The sequence below is a fragment of the Moschus berezovskii genome, chromosome 14, assembly GCF_049115385.1.
Source record: "Moschus berezovskii isolate FMDL1 chromosome 14, NW_MosBer_1.0, whole genome shotgun sequence".
In the NCBI taxonomy this organism is placed as follows: Eukaryota; Metazoa; Chordata; class Mammalia; order Artiodactyla; family Moschidae; genus Moschus; species Moschus berezovskii.
Window position 1 is genome coordinate 82,683,583 of NC_142473.1, and position 26,838 is coordinate 82,710,420.

General features: G+C 39.6%; 3 protein-coding genes and 1 pseudogene across 3 annotated transcripts; 3 read left to right on the forward strand and 1 right to left on the reverse strand.

Annotated features, from left to right (window-relative positions):
* Positions 1 to 425: 425 nt before the first annotated feature.
* Positions 426 to 1,500, forward strand: LOC129537489 (olfactory receptor 5T2-like). Its single transcript, XM_055396880.2, has one exon. It carries the CDS (start codon positions 544 to 546, stop codon positions 1,498 to 1,500), a length of 957 nt encoding a protein of 318 aa, XP_055252855.2. The 5' UTR covers positions 426 to 543.
* Positions 1,501 to 9,694: 8,194 nt separating this feature from the next.
* On the forward strand, positions 9,695 to 10,654 carry LOC129537490 (olfactory receptor 5T2-like). The gene has a single exon (XM_088843522.1). The coding sequence runs from the start codon at positions 9,734 to 9,736 to the stop codon at positions 10,652 to 10,654; it is 921 nt and encodes a 306-aa protein (XP_088699648.1). The 5' UTR covers positions 9,695 to 9,733.
* Positions 10,655 to 12,868: 2,214 nt separating this feature from the next.
* LOC129553687 (olfactory receptor 8J2-like) lies at positions 12,869 to 17,244 on the forward strand (annotated as a pseudogene).
* A 1,343-nt stretch (positions 17,245 to 18,587) lies between these two features.
* Positions 18,588 to 19,520, reverse strand: LOC129554078 (olfactory receptor 5T2-like). Its single transcript, XM_055422723.2, has one exon. It carries the CDS (start codon positions 19,518 to 19,520, stop codon positions 18,588 to 18,590), a length of 933 nt encoding a protein of 310 aa, XP_055278698.2.
* Positions 19,521 to 26,838: the final 7,318 nt, after the last annotated feature.

Consider the following 26,838-nt stretch of genomic DNA (forward strand, 5'->3'; position numbering starts at 1 on the left):
ATTAATCTTTCATTCTACAGATAAGCAAAATGTAAGAAAACATTTTACACAGTTACTGAAAGTAACTAGATTGCTGATATCCTATTCCAGGTATCTGTACCTGATACATTAGATCATTTTATTGAATGGCAGAAGGAAACTGATTTTAGCCAATGATTTGGTGTTTTAAGCTAATTTAATATGGAAACAGTTAATAGAATTCAAGGCAAATTAACCAGTTTATCTAACGGATTTCAGTTCAGTTCAGTTCAGTTCACTTCATGGCATGAATTCAGCCCGTGAGTGAATACACGTATTTTCCCATTTGAGTCTTCAGTGAGTGGCATGAACGCTTTTGCCCTTTGATACTGTTCATGGGGTTCTCAAGGCAAGTATACTGAAGTGGTTTGCCATTCCCTTCTCCAGTGGGAAATTATACTCTAGCAAAAAATAAATATGAGGACACAAATCCCATTCCACTGAGTCACAATGTTGTTCATTCTTTTGGTAGGAAATGAGTTGCAATTTTTTGAAAATCTTTGAGTTTGTTCACAAGGTATCAAGATGAAGAATGTCACTGAAGTAACATCCTTTTTACTGAAAGGCTTCACAGACAATTGTGAACTGCAAGTCATCTTATTCTTCCTGTTTCTGGCAATTTACCTCTTCACGCTGATTGGAAATTTAGGACTGGTTGTGTTGGTCACTGGGGATTGCCGGCTCCACAACCCCATGTACTATTTTCTGAGTGTGCTTTCATCTGTGGACGCCTGCTATTCCTCAGTAATCACCCCCAGAATGTTAGTAGATTTTATGTCAAAGAACAAAGCCATTTCTTTCCTTGAATGTGCAGCACAGATGTTTCTTGCTGTTACTTTTGGGACCACAGAATGCTTTCTTCTGGCTGCAATGGCTTATGATCGCTATGCGGCCATCTACGACCCCCTCCTGTATTCAGTCAGCATGGCGCCCAGAGTCTACGTGTCACTCATCACTGCTTCCTGTGCTGGGGGCATCTTGCACGCTTCCGTCCACACAGTGGCTACTTTCAGCCTCTCCTTCTGCGCCTCCAAGGAGATCAGACATGTCTTCTGTGACATCCCTCCCCTCCTCGCTATTTCTTGCTCTGACACTCACACAAACCAGCTTCTACTCTTCTACTTGGCGGGCTCTATTGAGATAGTCACTATCCTGATTGTCCTGATCTCCTATGGCTTCATCCTGTTGGCCATTCTGAGGATGCGTTCCGCTGAAGGGAGAAGGAAAGTCTTTTCTACATGTGGCTCTCACCTAACTGGAGTGTCCGTTTTTCATGGGACCATCCTCTTCATGTACGTGAGGCCAAGTCCCAGCTATGCCTCAGATCATGACATGATTGTGTCTGTGTTTTACAGCATTGTCATTCCCATGCTGAACCCCATCATCTATAGTTTGAGGAATAAAGATGTAAAAGAGGCGATGAAGAGAGTGTTTGGGAAAAATTGGCTTAACAATAAAGTGTATTTTCACAGTAAATATTAAAAAATTGAAAGTGACGTACTGTACATAATATCAAGGAGACATGATAAAAATGTTTTGTTTATTAATATATTTCTCTTCTTCCTGGATATTTTAATATAAAGATCATACTTAAACTTCAATCTATGCTATTTTATATGCAGAAAAAAATGTATCATCCATCTGTGCCTTTATATTTTCTTACTGACAGATATATTCACACACACATTCACACACACACACGTACACACACATATAAATGCTTGTATGTAAAAGCATGCTGATTGATATAACACAAACACACACAGGCATATGTAGATGTAACTTTTCTTTAGCATATTATGTATTCTTCTCTTCTTTCATCTTGATATAACTTGAATGTATAGTCCCCAATATTCACAATTGTTATTAACATTATATCTGACTAGCTTGATCAAATGCCAACTAATCAATAGCAAAACCATAGTTCATATGATCCCATACCATGGAGTCATTGGTATGTGAATTCATTTCAAAGCATTCTGGTCTATCCTTAGATTTATTCATTGGCAGCTATCTAATCCCAGTCTGTGGTTTGGGGACCATAGATAACATGTTCAGATTCCTGGTGTTAACTACCATGCTGATTGGTAAGAATGCATTTCTTCCATTTTTGTTATTTCATTCAGAGCTTGAGTGCTAAACAAATCTTCAATTTCTCACAGAAAATGCAGTCCAGGCATTGACATCTATCAAGATCACACATTAAAAAAAGACAAACACAGTTCAGAGAGTAGTGTATAACTGGCCTGTGTATTTGGCTCTTTCCACAGCTGAGCCCCAATCCACCTTGATGGATTTGATTACAGGTCTGGCGCTGACTCAGATTTTAGCTCTCTTTTCCTTGGAACCTTTCAACTCTGATATGCCCCTGCAGAAACCCCCACTCCTCATGCTCAGGCCCAAGAAGCTCATTACAGAAGGATCTCTCCTGCATGCATGTTTAAGCCTTGTTTCCAACAGACCTCATTTTCATTGCGAGGACGTGTCCTTCAGAGATAACTTTAAGATGGAGTGTTCTCCTTTCCTGCTTTCACTCATTTGTATTTATTTTTTAATTTATTTATTTTAATTGGAGGCTAATTGCTTTACATTATTGTATTGGTTTTGCCATGCACTGACATGAATCTCCCACCTCCCTCCCCATCCCATCCCTCTGGGTCATCCCAGTGCACCAGCCCTGAGCATCCTGTATCATGCTTTGAACCTGGACTGGCGATTCGTTTCACATGTTAATATTCATGTTTCAATGCCATTCTCCCAAATCATCCCACCCTCACCCTCTCCCACAGAGTCTAAAAGATTTATTAACTTTTCATCACAATTTTGCAAAAAATCATTCTCTTTTTAAAGGAGCATCCTTATTTTTAAATCCAAGGCAATCGTCTGAGGTTTAGGGTCCAACCTAATGATACTTCTCTGAATTGGGATTTAGTTTAAATTATAATTCAACGGTTCTTGTGCAGAATCTCTCACCTATATTACCTGTATTTGAAAGTGCTGGTAGCTCAGTCGTCTCCATCTCTTTGCGACCCTGTGGACAGTAGCCCGCCAGACTCCTCTGTCCATGGAATTCTCTAGGCAAGAATACTGGAGTGGGTTGCCATTGCCTACTTCAGGGGGTCTTCCTGACCCAGGGATTGAACCTGGGTCTCCTGCACTCCAGGCAGGATCTTCTTCACCATTTGAGCCATCAGGGAATCCTTTATTGTATTTATTCCTATGTAATGTCTCTGCTCTTATTTCTCCTGTTTGGGATACTCTCCTCGCTGCTATTCATACGGTTTCTTCTACTAAATGTCAAAACTAAGCCATGTTCACTGATATTAGTTACAGTTGCCTCTCCAAACTATGAAAATATGTTGTTGAATAGTGTGCCTCTATGCGTGTGTATGTATCATTCAGCATTGAAGAGATTCTTAAACATGTTTCAATATCAGAAGAATACATTTTATGCTTTAAAGAAAAATAAACACAAATATAGGAAAAAAAACTAGCCATAAACAAGAGAAAATAGATACAGTTATGCATCTGTTAAATTTATAAATAATAGGCTACATAGGAAGCATGTACATAGCATGTACATACAGAAGAAGTAAATAGAATTATGGTTTCTCTGATGGTGCTGTGGTAAAGAATTGCCTGCCAATCCAGGAGACACTAGAGATTTGGGTTCGATCCCTGGGTCAGGAAGCTTCCCTAGAGAAGGAAATGGCAACACTGGTATTCTTGCCTCGGAAAGCCCATGGACAGAGAAGTCTGGTGGGCTACAGTCAATGGGGTCCATCAAGCTCCTCTGTTCACGGGACTGCAACAGTCAGAAGTGATTTAGTGATTTACAAACAACAACTAAAGACTTCAAGTTAATTATCTCTATGAAAATCTTATTGCTATAATAGTCACATTCTGAAGTACAGAGGGTTAGGATTTTAATTTATGTATATCGGTATATACTCTACTTATATTTACACTTCAGTCGTGTCCAACTCTGTGTGACCCCATAGACGGAAGCCCACCAGGCTCCCCCGTCCCTGGGATTCTCCAGGCAAGAACACCAGAGTGGGCTGCCATTTCCTTCTCCAATGTGTGAAAGTGAAAAGTGAAAGTGAGGTCGCTCAGTCGTGTCTACACAGTCCCATAGGCGTGAACTCTTTACCTTAAAGTATGTAGTATCAACTTTCTTCTCATATAATCCAAAATGGCTATGCTACTGTAGCGGCAATTACCAGTGATTTGATAATTATATCTGACTAGCTTAAGCAAGCACAATCTAATCAATAGGAAAACCACAGCTCACTTCCTCCCGTATCGTGTTCCATGGAATCACTGGATTCCAGTTCTAATCACTCTGCTCCAACCTCAGATCTCTGCCCTGGCAGCAGTCTATCCCCAGTCTGTGATTCAGAGACCACACATGTGTGTTCAAACGCCTGTTGTGTTTTTATGCCCTTCACGTCCATGCATTTCTCTGCCTCTTATCATTTCATCCAGAGTATGGGAACTCGTCCCAAGCTGAGCTCCACCACATCTTCCTGGCTTTCCCTGCAGGCCTGGTCCTGACTCAGCTTTGCCTGTTTTCTTCTGACTCTTTCCACTCCGTGAGCCCTGGTAGATGCCACCATTCCTCAGTGTCCGGGACAATGAACAAGGTACAAAGAGCCTATTATGCAGAGTGAAGTAAGCCAGAAAGAAAAACGTCAATACAATATACTAATGCATATATGTGGAATTTAGAACGATGGTAACGATAACCCTGTAAAAAATAAAATAAAATAAGCACTATACCATAAAAAAAAATCATCCCTACTGTGCTCATATTAAACCCTGCTTCCAACACACTTCCTTTTCATTGCAAGGGCATGTCTTTCAAAGTTAATTGCGTCAATAGTACATGCATTTTCCCTTCCTTCTATCAAGTCTTCCATTATCATTAATATTTCTGGGGTGTAAAATCATTTTAGTTTTAATAGGGCTACCTCCTTAAATAGTCTAAGCTGAAAATTTTTCCCTAAAATGGGATTACATTACAAGTTACTACATTTAGTTGTTGGCTAAATTAATCATGTTAAAATACCATGTCAGTTAAAGTGGTTTATTTTACAGTTTATTTTTTGTTACATTCTTTATCATGTTTTCCTATTTTAAAGTCCACAGATATAAATAAATGTAGCTCTTTCATATTGAAATGTTATTGTGGAAAGTATACAACTACATACTAGCTTTGCTACGAGGTGCTTGAAGCGCCTTTTTACTTTCACAATTGTAAACATGGCAGTAAGGAAGCACACATAGCAAGATTTGGATTTGCTTTAAATAAGAAAATAATTTAAAAATTATTTAAGTGCTTCTAGATAATTAGAAAATGGCATAAATGAAACTTATTTCAACTTATTGTGCAGAGCTGCCTAAGTAAAATCATTTGATATCATCATCCTATTCCATTAGCTTCCAGTGCTGAATTGAAGAGCATACATTATTTTGGAGATGTACTCTTTTTGCAAAAAATAACAATATGATTTTACTTTTTTTTTTTCTAAAATGCATGTTACTAAATTGTTCATTTTGACCTCTGCAGCTTATCACATGGGTACTGATTTTCAAATTTTATCTCAGTAACATGTGAGGTGCTTCGCAGTTCATGGTCTTATTATCTCTGCAAAGTCCTTGGAAATGTTTTTGAAATATATTTCAGTCAAAAACACACTGGGGTGACCCAGAGGGATGATATGGGGAAGGAGGTGGGAAGGGGTTCAAGATGGGGAACACATGTACACCCGGGGCTGATTCATGTCATTGTATGGCAAAACCAATACAATAATGTAAAGTAATTAGCCTCCAATTAAAATAAATAAATTAAAAAAAATCTTGGATTAAAAAAAACTCACAGAAGTATATATAAGGGTAAAACTTCATGACACTGTACTCATTAATGATTTCATGGATATGACAAGATAAGCATAGGCAATAAAAGCAAAATTAGATAACTGAGAATACATCAAGCTAAAAATATATACAGCAAAGAATCAAACAGAGTAAGAAGGCAACCTTCAGAATGGGAGAAAATATTTGCAACCCCCTTGAACAGATGTTTTCTTCAAGGCAGATACACAGACAACAGGCTAGTACAAAAAAATAATGAACACCAATCATGGAAATGCAAATCTAAAATTTTGTTATAAATCAAGGACCAAAGGACTTTATTTATTCAACAAATATTAACATGCATTCAATCATTCCAGGACTCTTTTCTTTTTTATTAAGTAAATTATCATGTTGCTGTTTTGATCCAGGAGATAATTAGGACATATTCTTGGAGAATCTCCTGTGGTTTCATCAATAATTGAGTAAGTGAATATAAGCATTTCGAGCTACTTTTATTCACACTGTACCTAAACCTGCCTTTGCTGATCCACAGGTAACAGGAAACATCAGGTCGTTTGCAGGATAATAATAAGACATAATACCAATATCAGATATGGCGTGCAATCCTGTTAGTGGTTGCCTATCCCATAGGTGAATAAATACAGCAGAGAAAATAGATGCCATTATATGGTTTTAGTTAAATAAAGATTGTGTATTTGTGCTCAGTTGTGTCCAACTCTTGCAACCCCATGGACTGTAATCCACCAGGCTCCTCTGTCCACGGAATTTCCCAGGCAAGAGTACTGGAGTGTTGCCATTTCCTCCTCCAAGGGATCTTCCCAACAAGGGATGGAGCATGCATCTCTGGCACCTCCTACACTGGCAGTCAGGTTTTTTTTACTGCTGCACCACCTAAGTGTATTCTTTTATTTACTTGATAGATGACAGATCAGTTTAAGCCAGAAACGATCATGAAAATGTCTTATTCAAAAAACATTCATCCTATCAAACTATCTCAGGGATTATCTTTCAATATAATGAGGAAAACAATTATCCTTTTATTTTTGCCTTTGTGATGTACAAGCTACATCAGATTACTACTGGTTCAGAATACTTCTCTAGATTTAACATTTAGAAAAATCTTTGAAAAATGCACATCAAAAAGCTTGTTTTATTTGCTGGAGGGCTGAAGAATGAGGGAAAGGACAGGGAGTTTAGAATGGACATGTAAACACACCGATGTTTAAAATGCATGATCAACAGGGACCTACTGTGGAGCACATGGGATTCAACTCAAAGTTACGTGGCTGCCTGCATGGGAGGGGAACAATACATGTATGTATGTATGGCCGAGTCCCTTTGCTGTCCCCCTGAAACTATCACGGCAACCTTAATCAGCTATATGCTTATAAAAAATAAAAAGCTAAATAAGAAAATAAATAAAAAGTCCTGGAAATGGCACGTTTTATTTCACTGAGAAGAGCAAGTGGGAGGTCAGTTTCAGAGTGAAGCCATGGTATTACAGGAGGCGGCGAGGAATGATGAACAGCGGATGCATCACGGGGGACACCTGGGCTTGGACCTTGGCTCTGACACTTAGCTGTGAGAGCTTCTGTAAAGGGGAAACAGAGTCACATGTACAACAGCCCATTACTGTCACGTGAGCTCGGTGCATGGCTGTCACTACTTTTCCTCTTCTTTGCAAGCTTTGTGTTTCAAGATTTGATCAATACATTTGGAATATTTGCCTTCTATTAGCATTGCATTTTTAGAAGAAGCTTTACATTATTTTGGAAGTTGATCCTATATTAGTAAAATCTTTGAGAATCATAGTCATTTCCTCTTTAAAATTCTGAGTCCTTTCAATATATTCTAATACTGACTCAGTTATACTCAGTAAAATTTTCATTTTGGCATCCAGTAGAAAAGCCTGTCTGCGGGGAAATTTAGAAATGGAAATGGCAACCCACTCCAGTATTCTTGCCTGGAAAATTCCATGGAGAGACAAACCTGGGAACCTGCAGTCCATTAGGTCCCAAAGAGCTGGACATGACTGAGTGCACACACACACACATTCAACATCATAAGTCTTTCACTAAACTCACTGTAACATAGAAAATAGAATTACGTGATGTGTGTGTGTGTGTGTTGGTATTATCAGAATACAAAATTTACAAAGCTTCCTTACTCTCTAAAGAATAAACCAGAGGCATGAAGATTGAATAGGGAATAAAAATCAAAATCAAGTTATGATGCATTGCATTTCTTCCTAGCAGAATAACGTTTTGGTGTGTATTAAAAATCACAAAACAAATACATGACAAGTAGATAAGGGACAGAATATCTGGATCAAGGATCTGATCACATATATTTTAAAATTATTAGTCATAGTATAAATTTTATAATCCAGTATTTGCTAGTGTTTTAAAAATATATACATCTGGTGATCAAAGTTCAGTTACATGGTCATCCTAAATGTGTAACCAAACAAGTCATATTTAAAGGAAATTGTTTTACACATTTATATTTGTTGCTTTGCATATTTAATTAATCTCCTTGGCTGTGTATTATTTTATCTGCTTGAGCATGTATATATATTAGTACTTTGAAGAGAGAAAACTTTAAAGAGCAATATTAACATTGCCCATGGCTTTTAATCATGAACCTGGCCTGTGAACAAATATTTTCAGTTTCTAAATCCTGTGTTATTTGTCTTGAACGAACTATATCATTGAAATGATGTTAGACTCATAATGGGGCTAATCATCTTGTGAATCAAACTCTTATTTAAACATAATCATTCTAATATTATCAGAAATACTAATGTTCTGATTCTGCAGTTGACTAGATAGTAATTGAAAGCCATTTTACACAATAACTGAAAGTTCTGGAATGCTGCTATTCTGTTCCAGTGATCTGTACACCGATATGCTATCTTATGTGTTTGGATATCAGGGGGAACTTATTGTTTATTCAATCACTTGGTGTGTTTTAATGTGATTAAGTATGAGAACAGCTAATAGAATGCGGTGACACATTAACCAGTTAACCTGATGGTTTTATAAATTACATGGATTCAAGAAGTAAGTGAACACATGAATATTGGCATTTGATTCTCCAGTGAGCAGCATGGACACTTGACTCACTGCTTTGTCACTGTCTCCTGATCAGCAACTAGGAAATGAAACATCCCCCAAATAAATATGAGAGTATATGTCACAATCCTTTAAGCCACATTACTGAGTCACAATGTGTTTATTATTTTGTAATAAATTAATTGTAATTTTCTGTTTGGAAGGAAAGTTATGACCAAGCTAGATAGTGTATTAAAAAGCAGAGACATTACTTTGCCAACAAAGGTCCGTCTAGTCAAGGCTATGGTTTTTCCCATGGTCATGTACGGATGTGAGAGTTGGACTGTGAAGAAAGCTGATCACCGAAGAATTGATGCTTTTGAACTGTGGTGTTGGAGAGGACTCTTGAGAGTCCCTTATACTGCAAGGAGATCCAACCAGTCCATTCTAAAGGAGATCAATCCTGGCTGTTCATTGGAAGGACTGCTGCTAAAGCTGAAAATCCAATACTTTGGCCACCTCATGCGATGAGTTGACTCACTGGAAAAGACTCTGCTGCTGGGAAGGATTGGGGGCAGGAGGAGAATGGGACGACAGAGAATGAGATGGCTGGATGGCATCACCAACATGAGTTTGAGTGAACTCCGGGAGTTGGTGATGGACAGGGAGGCCTGGCGTGCTGTGATTCATGGGGTCACAAAGAGTCGGACACGACTGAGCGACTGAACTGAACTGAACTGAATTGTAATTTTCTGTTTAAATTTGTTCCATGAGGAGTCACCATGAAGAATACTACTGAAGTTACTATATTTGTAATGAAAAGTCTCACAGATAATCCTGCAATACAGTTTATCTTATTCTTCTTGTTTCTGGCAATTTATCTCTTTACTTTGATTGGAAATTTAGGACCGGTTGTATTGGTCATTGGGGATTCCCGGCTCCACAACCCTATGTACTATTTTCTGAGTGTATTATCATCTATTGATGCCTGCTATTCTTCAGTAATTACACCAAAAATGTTAGTAGATTTTATGTCAAAAAATAAAACCATTTTGTTGCCTGAGTGTGCAGCACAGATGTTTCTCTTCACTGCTTTTGGGACCACAGAATGCTTTCTTCTGGCTGCAATGGCTTATGATCGCTATGTGGCCATCTACGACCCCCTCCTGTATTCAGTCAGCATGGCGCCCAGAGTCTATGTGTCACTCATCACTGCTTCCTGTGCTGGGGGCATCTTGCACGCTTCCGTCCACACAGTGGCTACTTTCAGCCTCTCCTTCTGCGCCTCCAAGGAGATCAGACATGTCTTCTGTGACATCCCTCCCCTCCTCGCTATTTCTTGCTCTGACACTCACACAAACCAGCTTCTACTCTTCTACTTGGCGGGCTCTATTGAGACAGCCACTATCCTGATTGTCCTGATCTCCTATGGCTTCATCCTGTTGGCCATTCTGAGGATACATTCCGCTGAAGGGAGAAGGAAAGTCTTTTCTACATGTGGCTCTCACCTAACTGGAGTGTCTGTTTTTCATGGGACCATCCTCTTCATGTACGTGAGGCCAAGTCCCAGCTATGCCTCAGATCATGACATGATTGTGTCTGTATTTTACAGCATTGTCATTCCCATGCTGAACCCCATCATCTATAGTTTGAGGAACAAAGATGTAAAAGAGGCGATGAAGAGAGTGTTCTGGAAAAATTGATTTAGCTGTAAAGCACATTTTCACAGAAAAGTTAAAGTTAATAAAATTGAGGGTAAGGTTCTTCTATGCCTCAATATCAGAAGATATGCTGAAAATATTTTTACATTATGAATGCATTTCCTTTCTCCCTGGATTTTTTTTCTTTTTGTTTTAATTTACTTATTTTAATTGGAGGCTAATTACTTTACATTATTGTATTTGTTTTGCCATACCTTGACATGAATCTGACCTGGGTGTACATGTGTTCCCCATCTTGAACCCCCCTCCCACCTCCCGCCCCATCCCATCCCTCTGGGTCATCCCAGTACACCAGCTCCGAGCATCCTGTATCATGCATCGAACCTGGACTGGTGATTCGTTTGGCATGTGATAATATACAAGTTTCAATGCCATTCTCCCAAATGATCCCACCATCACCCTCTTTTTAAAACAAAGATTGCAATCAACCCTCTGCTGCTGCTGCCGCTCAGTCGCTTCTGTCGTGTCCGACTCTGTGTGACCCCATAGACGGAAGCCCACCAGGCTCCCCCGTCCCTGGGATTCTCCAGGCAAGAACACTGGAGTAGGTTGCCATTTCCTTCTCCAAAGCGTGAAAGTGAAAAGTGAAAGTGAAGTCAATCAGTCGTGTCCGACTCTTAGCGATGCCATGGACTGCAGGCTACCAGCCTCCTCCATCCATGGGATTTTCCAGGCAAGAGTACTGGAGTGGGGTGCCATTGCCTTCTCCATGTACAATATATAATAAGCTTCAAATGAGAGATCAGGTTGCAAAATAACACATCAGTAACAATGGAAATTGTTTAAAAAATAATTAAAGAATCTTAACAATGTTATGTGTGTGAGTGTTCAGTAGTTTCTGGCTCTGTGACAACAGTTCAGTTCAGTTCAGTTCATTTCAGTCGCTCAGTCGTGTCCGACTCTCCGTGACCCCATGAATCACAGCACGCCAGGCCTCCCTGTCCATCACCAACTCCCGGAGTTCACTCAAACTCATGTCCACAGAGTCGGTGATGCCATCCAGCCATCTCATCCTCTGTCGTCCCCTTCTCCTCCCACCCCTAACCTTTCCCAGCATCAGAGTCTTTTCCAGTGAGCCTGCTCGTTGCATGAGGTGGCCAAAGTATTGGAGTTTCAGCTTTAGCATCAGTCCTTCCAGTGAACACCCAGGATTGATCTCCTTTAGAATGGACTGGTTGGATCTCCTTGCAGTCCAAGGGACTCTCAAGAGTCTTCTCCAGCACCACAGTTCAAAAGCATCAATTCTTCGGCGATAAGCCTTCTTCACAGTCCAACTCTCACATCCATACACGACCATGGGAAAAACCATAGCCTCGACTAGACGGACAACAAGGACTCACCAATCAGGCTCCTCTGTCCATGGGATTTCCCAGCAAGAAGTTTGGAGCGGATTGCCATTTCCTACTCTTGGGATTCTTCCAGACCCAGGGATGAAACCCACATTTCCTGTATCTCCTGCCCTGTCAGACATATTCTTTACCACTGAACCACCTGGGAAGCCCAACATTGTTATAAGAATACTGAACCAATGGGGAGGTTGGCAGAGCTGTGAACAAATGAAGGCATTGTTCCCTCTGCATGGCACAGAAAGTGTCATTGGTTACATGACAGACAAGAAACAAAAGACACCAGAGGAAGCAAGAGCATAACAGTCAAGAATCTATATCATTGTGAAAAGTGACTTCATGGTGAAAAACCTTTGGAACTTCCTTTCTATGGTCCACTATTTACCTGTTATTTTGTTCATTTTAGAGCCAAGAATATACCATAACTTTATTAAGTTTAGGACTAAGCCGGTGAAGAAAGAACAGCTGTGCCCTGCACTAAAGTAGTGAAAATTCTAGCAAATGATATGTAGGTTGTCTCTGTTTCTTTATCAAAGTCAAAATCACTTTACTAATCATATTACCGTAAAACTATGGGCCTTGGAACAAAAATCTCGTACTTGATTCCAGAATTTCAGGATTTATACTGTATGCGCTCATCCCTTCACCTATTCGCCGTCCATCTCTTTCAGTCAGTCAGCTGGCAAGTAACTTGTGAACATCTACTGTTCACAAGTAGATATGGGGCTTATTTTAGAAGCTATTGATACAAAGGCAATTTATTTAGACTCTATATCCCACAATACTTATAGACTAGGAACTTGCAAAAGGAGAGAGGGCAAAGGGTAGAGGGAGAAATATACCCAATTGAATGCAGATTTCCAGAGGACAGCAAGGTAAGAAAGCATTAAGAGAGCAATATAAAGAAACAGGAAAATAATAGATTGGGCAAGACTTGAGATCTCTTCAAGAAAATTGGAGATGCTAACAGATGTCCTGGGTGTTCATTGGAAGGACTGATGCTAAAGCTGAATCTCCAATACTTTGCCCACCTCATGCAAAGAGTTGACTCACTGGAAAAGACTCTGATGCTGGGAGGGATTGGGGGGCGGGAGGAGAAGGGGACGACAGAGGATGAGATGGCTGGATGGCATCACCGACTCTGTGGACATGAGTTTGAGTGAACTCCGGGAGTTGGTGATGGACAGGGAGGCCTGGCGTGCTGTGATCATGGGGTCGCAAAGAGTCAGACATGACTGAGCTACTGAACTGAACTGAACAGGATATTTCATGCAAAGACGGACTCAGCAAAGAACAGAATTGTCAAGGACCTAACAGAAGTAGAAGAGATCAAGAAGAGGTGGCAAGAATACACAGAACATTATACAGAAAGTTCTTAATGAGCCAGATAACCACAACAGTGTGCTCATTCACCTAGAGCTGGACATCCTGGAGTATGAAGTCAAGTGGGCCTTAGGAAACATCACTACAAACAAAGCTAGTGGAGGTGATGGAATTCCAGTGAGCTAATTTAAACCCTAAATACTGATGCTATTAAAGTGCTGTACTCAATATGCCTGCAAATTTGGAAAACTCGGCAGTGGCCACAGGGCTGGAAAAGGTCAGTTTTCATTCCAATACCAAAGAAAGGCAATGCCAAAAAATGTTCAAGCTACCAAACAATTGCTTTCATGTCACACACTGCCATGGTAATGCTCCAAATCCTTCAAGCTAGGCGTTAGCAGTGCATGAACAAAAGAATTCCAGATGTGCAAGCTGGATATAGAAAAGGCAGAGGGACCAGAGGTCAACTTGTCAAACATCATTGACTTTGCTTAAGCCTTTGACTATTTGGATTGCAACAAACTGGAAAATTCTTAAAAAAGTAAATGTGCTCAGTTGTGTCTGACTCTTTGCACCCTATGGACTGTATCCTGCAAGACTCCTCTGTCCATGAAATTTTCCAGGTCAGAATACTGGAAAGGGTTGTTATTTCCTTATCCAGGGGATCTTCCCGACCCAGGGATCAAACCTGGGTCTCCTACACTGCAAACATACTCTTTACCCTCTGAGCCATCAGGAAAATTCTTAAAGAGATGTGAATACCATACCATCTTACCTGCCACCTGAGAAATCTGTATGCAGCCAATAAATGTTTAGAAATGGACATGGAACACTGGACTGGTTCAAATATGAGAAAGGAGTATTAAGGTTGTATATTGTCACCCTGCTTATTTAACTTGTATGTAGAGTACATCATGCTATATACAGGGCTGGATAACTCACAAGCAGGAGTCAAGATGGCAGGGAGTAATATCAACAACCTCAGATATGCAGATGATACCATTCTAATGAAAAAACCAGCAGGAACTAAAGAGGTTGAAAGAGGAGACTAAAAAAGCAGCCTTAAAATGCAACATTCAAAAAACTAAGTTGATGGCATCTGGTCCCATCAGTTCAGTCGCTCAGTCGTGTCTGACTATGTGACACCATGGACTGCAGCACGCTAGGCCTCCCTGTCCATCATGAACTCCCAGAGTTTACACAAACTCATATCCATTGAGTCAGTGATGCCATCCAACCATCTCATCCTCTGTCGTCCCCTTCTCCCACCTTCAATCTTTCTCAGCATCAGGGTCTCTTCAAATGAGTCAGTTCTTCGCATCAGGTGTCCAAAGTATGGAAGTTTCAGCTTTAGCATCAGTCCTTCCAGTGAATATTCTGGACTGATTTCCTTTACGATGGACTGGTTGGATCTCCTTGCAGTCCAAGGGGCTCTCAAGTCTTCTCCAACACTACAGTTCAAAAGCATCAATTCTTTGGTGCTCAGCTTTCTTTATAATGCAACTCTCACATCCATACATGACCACCGGAAAAACCTTAGCCTTGACTAGACGGACCTTTGTTGACAAAGTAATGTCTCTGCTTTTTAATATTCTGTCTAGGTCGGTCATAACTTTTCTTCCAAGGAATAAACGTCTTTTAATTTCATGGCTACAGCCACCATCTGCAGTGATTTTGGAGCCCCCCAAAATAAAGTCTGTCACTGTTTCCACTGTTTTCCCATCTATTTGCCACGAAGTGATGAGACTAGATGCCATAATCTTAGTTTTCTGAATATCGAGTTTTAAGCCAACTTTTTCAGTCTCCTCTTTCACTTTCATCAAGAGGCTCTTTAGTTCTTCTTCACTTTCTGCCATAAGGGTGGTGTCATCTGAATATCTGAGGTTATTGATATTTCTCCCAGCAATCTTGATTCCAGCTCGTGCTTCTTCCAGCCCAGGATTCCGCATGATGTACTCTGCATATAAGTTAAATAAGCAGGGTGACAGTATACAGCCTTGATGTACTCCTTTCTTGATTTGGAAGCAATCTGTTCCATGTCCAATTCTAACTGTTGCTTCCTGACCTTCATACAGATTTCTCAGGAGGCAGGTCAGGTGGTCTGGTATTCCCATCTCACTATGAAATTTCCACAGTGTGATGTTATCCACACAGTCAAAGGTTTTGGCATGTTCAATAAAGCAGAAATAGATATTTTTTCTGTAGCTCTATTGCTTTTTTTCCTCACTAAGCAGAAATCAGCAATATAGATAGCTCCAGGGAACTGCACTCAAGTAATTAAATTCATTCTAATCAGGATGTCAGACCATCCAGAACCCCAGATTCCTCTTCTCTGGGTGTTCCTGGTCATATATGGACTGACCCTGGCAGGGAACGGTCATCCTCATCAGCGGTGGACTCTCAGCTTCAAACCCCCATGTACCTTTTCCTCAAACACTTGGCTATCATCAGTTTTGGCAGTTCTTCTGTCATTGCCCCCAAAATGTTGGTTAACTTCTTCTTTACAAAGAAAACCATATCTTATTATAGATGTGCAGCCCAACTAGGTGGATTATTAGTTTTCATTGTGGCTGAGATTTTCATGCTGGCTGCCATGGCCTATGACCGCTCTGTGGCTATTTGCAACCCCCTGCTATACCTGGTGGTGGTTTCCCCACGGATCTGCCTTCTCCTGGCGGCCCTTACTTACATCTACAGTCTGACCACAGCGCTGACAGTCTCTTCCTGTGTGTTTGTCTTGTCATATTGTTCATCCAATGTGATCAACCATTTTTGTTGTGATAATGTCCCTTTGCTGCTGCCAAGTCGCTTCAGTCATGTCCGATCTGTGCAACCCCTTAGAGGACAGCCCACCAGGCTCCCCCGTCCCTGGGATTCTCCAGGCAAGAACACTGGAGTGGGTTGCCATTTCCTTCTCCAGTGCATGAAAGTGAATAGTGAAAGTGAAGTCGCTCTGTCCTATCCGACTCTTCGCGACCCCACGGACTGCAGCTCATCAGGCTCCTCCATCCATGGGAATTTCCAGGCAAGAGTACTGGAGTGGGGTGCCATTGCTTTCTCTAAGGAATATTCCTGAATCAGGGATCAGACCCACATTTCTAGAGTCTCCTGCATTGGCAGGCTAATTCTTTACCACAGCACCATGTGAGAAGCCATAATTCTATGTACTTCTAGTCTATTATTTATAAATTTAACAGATGCATAACTGTATCTATTTTCTCTTGTTTATGGCTAGTTTTTTCCTATATTAGTGTTTATTTTTCTTTAAAACTACAATTTTAAAGCATAAAATTTATTTTTGTGATATTGAATTATGTTTAAGAATCTCTTCAATGCTGAATGATGCACACACACGCATACAGGCACACTATTCAACAATTTATTTTCATAGTTTGGAGATGCAACTGTAACTAATATCAGTGAACATGGCTTAGTTTTGACATTTAGTAGAGGAAACCGTATGAATAGCAGTGAGGAGAGTACCCCAACAGGAGAAATAAGAGCAGAGACATTACATAGGAATAAATACAATAAGGGCTTCCCTGATGGCTCAAACGGTGAAGAAGAACCTGCCTGGAGTGCAGGAGACCCAGGTTCGATCCCTGGGTCAGGAAGACCCCCTAAAGTAGGCAATGGCAACCCACTCCAGTATTCTTGTCTGGAGAATTCCATGGACAGAGGAGCCTGGCAGTGGATAGTCCAGGGGGTCGCAAAGAGATGGAGACAACTGAGCTACCAGCACTTTCAAATACAGGTAATATAGGTGAGAGGTTCTGCACAAGAACCATTGGATTATAATTTAAACTAATTCCCAATTCAGAGAAGTATCATTAGGTTGGACCCTAAATCTCAGACGATTGTCTTGTATTTAAAAATAAGGATGCTCGTTTAAGAAGAGAATGAGTTTTTGCAAAACTGTGATTCAGTTCAGTTCAGTTCAGTTCAGTCGCTCAGTCGTGTCCGACTCTCCGCGACCCCATGAATCACAGCACGCCAGGCCTCCCTGTCCATCACCAACTCCCGGAGTTCACTCAAACTCATGTCCATCGAGTCGGTGATGCCATCCAGCCATCTCATTCTCCGTCGTCCCCTTCTCCTCCCGCCCCCAACCTTTCCCAGCATCAGAGTCTTTTCCAGTGAGTCAACTCGTCGCAAGTTAATAAATACAAATGAGCGAAAGCAGGAAAGGAGAACACTCCATCTTAAAGTTATCTCTGAAGGACACGTCCTCGCAATGAAAATGAGGTCTGTTGGAAACAAGGCTTAAACATGCATGCAGGAGAGATCCTTCTGTAACGAGGTTCTTGGGCCTGAGCATGAGGAGTGGGGGTTTCTGCAGGGGCATATCAGAGTTGAAAGGTTCCAAGGAAAAGAGAGCTAAAATCTGAGTCAGCGCCAGACCTGTAATCAAATCCATCAAGGTGGATTGGGGCTCAGCTGTGGAAAGAGCCAAATACACAGGCCAGTTATACACTACTCTCTGAACTGTGTTTGTCTTTTTTTAATGTGTGATCTTGATAGATGTCAATGCCTGGACTGCATTTTCTGTGAGAAATTGAAGATTTGTTTAGCGCTCAAGCTCTGAATGAAATAACAAAAATGGAAGAAATGCATCCTTACCAATCAGCATGGTAGTTAACACCAGGAATCTGAACATATCACAGACTGGGATTAGATAGCTGCCAATGAATAAATCTAAGGATAGATCAGAATGCTTTGAAATGAATTCAGATACCAATGACTCCATGGTATGGGATCATATGAACTATGGTTTTACTATTGATTAGCTGGTATTAAATCAAGCTAGTCAGATATAATGTTAATAACAATTGTGAATATTGGGGACTATACATTTAAGTTATATCAAGATGAAAGAAGAGAAGAATACATAATATGCTAAAGAAAAGTTACATATACATATGCCTGTGTGTGTTTGTGTTATATTAATCAGCCTGCTTTTACATACAAATGTGTATAGGTGTGTGTGCCTGTGTGTGTGAGTGTGTGTGTTGGGGCAGCTCTATCAATAGGATAATAATAAGGCACAAATGGATGATATGATTTTTCTGCATATAAAAATAACTTAGATAGAAGGTTAGGTATGATGTTTATATTAAAATATCCCGGAAGAAGAGATATACATTAATAAGGTAAAACAAATCAATTTCATCATATCTTCTTGGCATTATGGTATATATAACATCGCTTTTGATATTTTTGGTTAATTCTTACTGTGAACATATACTTTATTGATAAAGCATTTTTTTCCCAAACACTCTCTTCATCGCCTCTTTTGCATCTTTGTTCCTCAAACTATAGATGATGGGATTCAGCATGGGAATGATAATGCTGTAAAATACAGACACAATCATGTCATGATCTGAGGCATAGCTGGATCTGGGTCTCACGTACATGAAGAGAGCTGTACCATGAAAAATGGACACTCCAGTTAGGTGAGAGCCACATGTAGAAAAGACTTTCCTTCTCCCTTCAGCGGAACGCATCCTCAGAATGGCCAACAGGATGAAGCCATAGGAGATCAGGACAATCAGGATAGTGACTGTCTCAATAGAGCCCGCCAAGTAGAAGAGTAGAAGCTGGTTTGTGTGAGTGTCAGAGCAAGAAATAGCGAGGAGGGGAGGGATGTCACAGAAGACATGTCTGATCTCCTTGGAGGCGCAGAAGGAGAGGCTGAAAGTAGCCACTGTGTGGACAGAAGCGTGCAAGATGCCCCCAGCACAGGAAGCAGTGATGAGTGACACGTAGACTCTGGGCGCCATGCTGACTGAATACCGGAGGGGGTCGTAGACGGCCGCATAGCGATCATAAGCCATTGCAGCCAGAAGAAAGCATTCTGTGGTCCCAAAAGTAGCAGCAAGAAACATCTGTGCTGCACATTCAAGGAAAGAAATGGCTTTGTTCTTTGACATAAAATCTACTAACATTCTGGGGGTGATTACTGAGGAATAGCAGGCGTCCACAGATGAAAGCACACTCAGAAAATAGTACATGGGGTTGTGGAGCCGGCCATCCCCAAGGACCAACACAACCAGTCCTAAATTTCCAATCAGCGTGAAGAGGTAAATTGCCAGAAACAGGAAGAATAAGATGATTTGCAGTTCACGATTGTCTGTGAAGCCTTTCAGTAAAAAGGATGTTACTTCAGTGACATTCTTCATCTTGATACCTCATGAACAAACTCAAAGATTTTCAAAAAATTGCAACTCATTTCCTACCAAAAGAATGAACAACATTGTGACTCAGTGGAATGGGATTTGTGTCCTCATATTTATTTTTTGCCAGAGTACAATTTCCCAGGTGTAGTTCAGAACAGTGGGTCAAGAGTTCGTGCCACTCACTGAAGACTCAAATGGGAAAATATGTGTATTCACTCACGGGCTGAATTCATGCCATCTAAATCCGTTAGATAAACCAGCTAATTTGCCACTGAATTCTATTAGCTGTTTCCATATTGAATTACCTTAAAACACCAAATCATTGGCTAAAATCAATTTCCTTCTGTCAATCAATAACATGATCTAGTGTATCAGGTGCAGATACCTGGAATAGGGTATCAGCAATCTAGTTACTTTCAGGAACTATGTAAAATGATTTGCTATAATTTGTTTAGCTATAGAATGAAACATTAATATTGATTTTACATAGTGGAGTAAATCAAAATTGATTTTAAAATATTGTAACATAAAATGCACTAATAAAACTGAATATTCAAAATGATGTTAAATCGAAAATGCTAAATTAGGCTGGTCCTACTTTGGCCACCTCATGCAATGAATTGACTCAATGGAAAAGAGTCTGATGCTGGGAGGGATTGGGGGTGGGAGGAGACGGGGACGACAGAGAATGAGATGGCTGGATGGCATCACTGACTCCATGGACATGAGTTTGAGTGAACTCCAGGAGTTGGTGATGGACAGGGAGGCCTGGCGTGCTGTGATTCGTGGGGTCGCAAAGAGTCGGACACGACTGAGACTGAACTGAACTGAACTGAACAGAGTAGCAGCCTCTCAGACTGTAATATTTTATGAACTATTCCAAAATTCTTTCTAACTCTTTTAGCCCTTCTTAGGTGTATCCAAAAGAATAATGAAGATTTTTTTTAAGATAATGGGCCATCATTAAATTATTATATGACAACATCTTTTATTCAAATGTATTTCTCCATTATTTTGCATTACATTGTGTTTTTTCTTTTACTAAATAATCAGTCATATTTATTGCTTTTGGATATCTAAAGTCTTTGATTTTCAGCTGTCTCAAGACCTGTGGTGAAAATGTAAAGAATTTTTCTGAAAAAAAAAAAATCACACACATTTTTTCCGAATTATTATACTTGTTTAGGTTTTTTTTTTTACTGTGGATCCAGTGAATTATCAGCTGGACAATCTGAGTCACAAGTAAAGTCACTTGTGAAAAATTGTAACTAAACTACGACAACAATAATTAACCAACAAAAATTTAATACTTTATTTTCCTTGCTGTATTTATTCATCTATACGAGAGACAACAGGTATTAATGAAAGGGTTATACAACATATCTGATATTGTTAGGTCCAAACTCCTAAAGTACTCAGCAAATGCCTGAAAGTTTCTCTTACCTGTGGATTGGCAAAAGCAGGTTTTGATATACTCTGAATGTAATTAACTCAAACTGCTTATATCTACCTCCTCAACTGCTGATCAAACCACAGGAGAGTACCCAAGGGGAATAGACTCCAATTATGATCTGGTTCAAAATAGCAACATGATGATTCACTCAATAAAAAAGAAAATAGTCTTGGAATAATGCATGACCTAGAAATATTTGTTGAATAAATAAAGTCATTCAGCCTCTGATTTATAATAATGCTTTATATTTGTGTTTCCTTAATAACTAGTGGTTTTATGTACTTTTTCATACTAACTTGTTGTCCATTTGTGTGTCTTCCTTGGAGAAGATTCTGTTCGAGTGGTTTGCAAGCATTTTCTCACATTCTGTAGGAGGCCTCCTTACTCTGTTGATTGTTTTCTTTGCTATACACACTTTTAGTGTGATGTATCCACACTTAGATGCTGATTGCAGCCAGGAAATTAAAAGAGGCTTACTCCTTTGAAGGAAAGTTATGACCAACCTAGATAGAATATTAAAAAGCAGAGACATTACTTTGCCAACCAAGGTCCATCTAGTCAAAGCTATGGTTTTTCCCATGGTCATGTATGGATGTGAGAGTTGGACTGTGAAGAAAGCTGATCACCGAAGAATTGATGCTTTTGAACTGTGGTGTTGGAGAATACTCTTGAGAGTCCCTTGGACTGCAAGGAGATCCAACCAGTCCATTCTAAAGGAGATCAGTCCTGGGTGTTCTTTGGAAGGACTGATGCTGAAGCTGAAACTCCAATACTTTGACCACCTCATGCGACGAGTTGACTCACTGGAAAAGAGTCTGATGTTAGGAGGGATTGGGGGTGGGAGGAGATGGGGACGACAGAGAATGAGATGGATGGATGGCACCACCAACTTGATGGACATGAGTTTGAGTGAACTCCGAGAGTTGGTGATGGTCAGGGAGGCCTGGCGTGCTGTGATTCATGGGGTCGCAAAGAGTCTGACATGACTGAGCGACTGAACTGAACTGAACTGATCCACACTTATCTAATTTTTCTTTTGGGCCTGGTCTTGTGATCTATTAAATTATCACCAATCTACTGTCATGAGGCTTTTCCTTTATATTTCTTCCAAGAGTTTTATAGTGTCATGTATTGCGTTTAAGTCTTTAAGTTGATTTTTGTTCATGGTTTAAGCTGAGGGTTGAGTTTTGTTGATTTGCATGTGCATATCCAGCTTTGCCAACACAGCTTGTTGAAGTCATTGTCCTTTTCCCACTGGCTTTTGTCGACAGCCTCGTTGAAGGTCAGTTGACTAAATATATGTGAATTGATTTGTGAGCTCCTTATTCTGATCCATTGGTCTATACATCTGTTTTTATACCAGTGCTTTATGGTTCAAGTACTGTAGCTTTGTAATACATTTTTGAAACCAAGATGCGTGATGACACCAGCTTTGTACTTTAGCACAAGATTTCTTTGGATATTTGAAATCTTCTTTGGCATCACATAAATTTAGAATGTTTTTTTTTTCTATTTTAAAAAATACCAATGTTATTTGATAAGCATTGCATTAAATTTTTTATTGCCTTGGATAGTACAGAAATTTTATCAAATGCAAATCAAAAGTGCAATTGCATATCACCTCACACCTGTTAGATTATTATTAGAGAAGAAAAACATGACAATGAGAGAACACAAGGAATAAAATGATCAGTGGTTGCCAAAGGTTTGGGAGCAGGAGGATAAATAAACAGAGCACAGAGCACTTTTAGGGCATTGAAAACAATTCTATATAAGAATATGATGATGGATTAATGTCATTATATGTGTTTTTGAAACTCATAGGACATACAGCCCCAAGAGTGAAGTCTAATGTAAACAATGGACTTTGAGTGATTATGATGTGTCAATGTGGGCTTATCAAATGTAAAAAATAGACCACTTTGATGGAGAATATTAATAATGGGTATGCATGTAAAATATCTGTACCTCCCTCTTAATTTTACTGTGAACCTATTACTTCTCTTTATAAAGTCATTAAAAAATTGAATGAAAATTATGCATCAGGCAGAAGAAAATTCTCATTAATAAGCCAGAATATCCTCCAAAATACTTCCTGAAATAAAGCATAGAAACAGCAATAAACAAGCTAAAATAAAGAAAGCAGTGAAAGACGAATAGATGATAATTTGACAAAATAATATCACAAAATTACTCTATTAATCCCACAATGAGTATCTCTGAAATGTTAGGACACTTTAAAACATTGGCCTGTTATTGGAATCAACACTTTTTCTCCAAGCACAAGAGTCACATGAAAAGGAAGGTATTAACATGAGCTATGACACTGAAACCTAGCAATTTACTGTGTGAGAATTGAATGTTTGCATGCATTTAAATAAGTTGTAGAAGACTCTTGAGAGTCCCTCAGACAGCAAGGAGATTAAGCCAGTCAATCCTAAAGGAAAGCAGCCCTGAATATTCATTGGAAGGACTGATTCTGAAGCTGAAGCTCCAATACTTTGGCCACCTGATTTAGTTTCAATAGGGCTACCTCCTTAAATAGAGTCTAAGCTAAAAATTTATCCCTAAAATGGGATTACATTACAAGTTGTTACATTCAGTTGTTGGCTAAATTAATCATGTTAAAATACCATGTCAACGAAAGTGGTTTATTTTACAGTTTATTTTTTGTTACATTCTTTATCATGTTTTCATATTTTAAAATCCACAGATACGAATAAATGTAGCTCTTTCAATATTGAACTGTTATTGTGGAAAGTATACAACTACATGCTAGCTTTGCTACAAGGTGCTTGAAATGTCTTTTTACATTCATAATTGTAAAAATGGAAGTAAGTAAGCACACATAGCAAGATTTTTGCTTTTATGTTGTACATCATCTGGTTCTTGTTGTAAATACACCAGGGTTTATCTTGACACAAGAATGGAGGCTTTACATTTGGTTCTATTTTCAATATGTATATTAAAATTCAACATTGGAGCCAGAATCCTGTGCTTTTCTCCATTCAAGAGCCAGAGGCAACACTTCCAAACAATGTAGGGGTAAAATTCAAAACAAAAAAGGGTGGAATCAATGGAGGCAACAGTTAATCAATGGTTTTCAAGAATACTCCCTGGCTATCTACAGATTTGCACCTTGAGTGACTTTTGTGCATAGAGGCTTGACTAATAAACATTCAGTTTTTCTTTACTTCCTTAGGGGACCTGATCTGTACTGGGAATTTTGATTCTCCTGTTTAGGGACTAGGGCCATGACACAGATTTCAGTGTGAAGCTCTTCAGAGACTTCAAGCACTTGTATAAACCAATTAGCACAATTCATGCAAAGGCCCCCGGAGGAGGTCTAGGCAGATCACTCTGCTCAGGTAGGTAAATCAAATACCTTATTTATTTCAAATTCCAGAAGAAGAAAGCAAGGATACTGGAAACTTCATCAGTTCAAATTAAACTCAGAACTGATGATATCTGTTCCATTCTCTTGCCAAGTCACTCACGTCTCTGCCCAATGATTGCTAAATGGAAGTGATGGCGATACATATAATGATTTTTAAAACCCTATTGATAGATGATGGAGAAGGAAATGGCAACCTACTCCAGTATTCTTTTCTGGAGAACCCCATGGACAGACAAGCCTGGCGGTCTACAGTCCCTGGGATCAGAGAGTTGGACACGACTGAACAACTAACCCTCATTGATATATTAAACTCTGAGCATTTGTACAGAATAATGAATAGTCCATTAAGTATATTTTACTTTGAACTATATGGGAATGTTTTCTGCCATAGAACTGGCGAAGCTGGTGGATATTTTAGAGGACACATTACACTAGAGAAGAAACCTAAGTGTCTTTGAAATATCAGATTCTCTCCTTATGCAGTTCTCTCCTATGTAAAAATGCTCTCCTTTTAAAAAGCTGATTACACACATTCAGAGTAGACAATGATTGTTGTTAAAGCCTTTTTTCTTGTTAAATTAATAGACTTATATATGTTGTCTCTGAGTGAAACATGCACGGATTTGCTTTATTTATAGCAAACAAATACTTTGATTAGAGTGAGTGCTGCCACTGTGCTTTCCATCAGGAGCTTACTTATGCATCACTCTCTTATTTTTTTAATCCTTAAGGTTCTTTTTATTTATTTATTTAATTTATTTATTTTAATTGGAGGCTAATTACTTTACATTATTGTATTGGTTTTGCCATACACTGACATGAATCTGCCCCGGGTGTCCATATGTTCCCCATCCTGAACCCCCCTCCCACCTCCCTCCCCATCCCATCCCTCTGGTTCATCCCAGTGCACCAGCCCCGAGCATCCTGTATCATGCATTGAACTAGATGCAGTGTTAGAAGGCAAGAAATAAGGGACAGTTGTTGCAACGCCATTGGATCAGCTCATCAAACATAGAGTTAATGTATGGAATAGATATCCTGAGGCGCTTCCCAAGTGGCGCAGTGGTAATGAATCTGCCTGCCAACACAGCGGATGCAGGATAGGTATTCACAAGAGAAACAATCAACAACAAAAAAAACACCACTGATTTAAGAGAGAATCAGCTTGTGGGAGAGTACACTGGGTTTTTGTTGTTGCTGTTGTTGCTAAATATATAGTTAGATATCATGTGTCCCAGTATTTTGTATATGCAAAATTATAATTCACTTGCTATTTCTATCTCAACTATGAAAACTCTCAGTAAGGTAGAATAAGTCACTGGAACGGAAATAATAAACCACATTTATTTATTTATTTTTTTTTTTTGTAATTAATTTATTTTTTATTGGAGGCAAATTATTTTACAATATTATATTGGTTGGTTTTGCCATACACTGACATGAATTTGCCCCGGGTTTACATAAGTTCCCCCTCCTGAACCCCCCTCCCACCTCCCTCCTCCCTTTATCCTCCCTCTGGGTCATCCCCGTATGCCAGCCCCGAGCATCCTATAACATGCATTGACCCTGAACTAGTGATTCATTTCACATATGACAACATATGTGTTTCAATGCCATTCTCCCAAATCATCCCACCCTCACCCTCTCCCATAGAGTCCCAAAGACTGTTCTATACATCTGTGTCTCTTTTGCTGTCTCGTATACAGGGTTATCATTTGCATCTTTCTAAATTCCATATATATGTGTTAGTATACTGTATTGGTGTTTTTCTTTATGGCTTACTTCACTCTGTATAATAGGCTCCAGTTTCATCCACCTCATTAGAACTGATTCAAATGTATTCTTTTTAATGGCTGAATAATACTCCATTGTGTATATGTACCAAAGCTTTCTTATCCATTCGTCTGCAGATGGACATCTAGGTTGCTTCCATGTCCTGGCTATTATAAACAGTGCTGCAATGAACATTGGAGTACACGTGTCTCTTTCAATTCTGGTTTCCTCGGTGTGTATGCCCAGGAGTGCGATTGCTGGATCAGATGGCAGTTCTATTTCCAGTTTGTTGAGGAATCTCCACACTGTTCTCCATAGTGGCTGTACTAGTTTGCATTCCCACCAACAGTGTAAGAGGGGTCCCTTCTCTCCACATCCTCTCCAGCATTTATTGCATGTAGACTTTTGGATAGCAGCCATTCTGACTGGTGTGAAATGGTATCTCATTGTGGTTTTGATTTGCATCTCTCTGATTATGAGGGATGTTGAGCATTTTTTCATGTGTTTGTTAGCCATCTTTATGTCTTCTTTGGAGAAATGTCTGTTTAGTTCTTTGGCCCATTTTTTGATTGGGTCATTTATTTTTCTGGAATTGAGCTGCAGGAGCTGCTTGTATATTTTGGAGATTAATCCTTTATCAGTTGCTTCATTTGCTATTATTTTCTCCCATTCTGAAGGCTGTCTTTTCACCTTACTTA

What these genes read in the sequence shown, in the direction of transcription:
- LOC129537489 (XM_055396880.2), top strand. Translation starts at nt 544, where the DNA reads ATGAAGAATGTCACTGAAGTAACATCCTTTTTACTGAAAGGCTTCACA.
- LOC129537490 (XM_088843522.1), top strand. Translation starts at nt 9,734, where the DNA reads ATGAAGAATACTACTGAAGTTACTATATTTGTAATGAAAAGTCTCACA.
- LOC129554078 (XM_055422723.2), bottom strand. Translation starts at nt 19,520, where the DNA reads ATGAAGAATGTCACTGAAGTAACATCCTTTTTACTGAAAGGCTTCACA.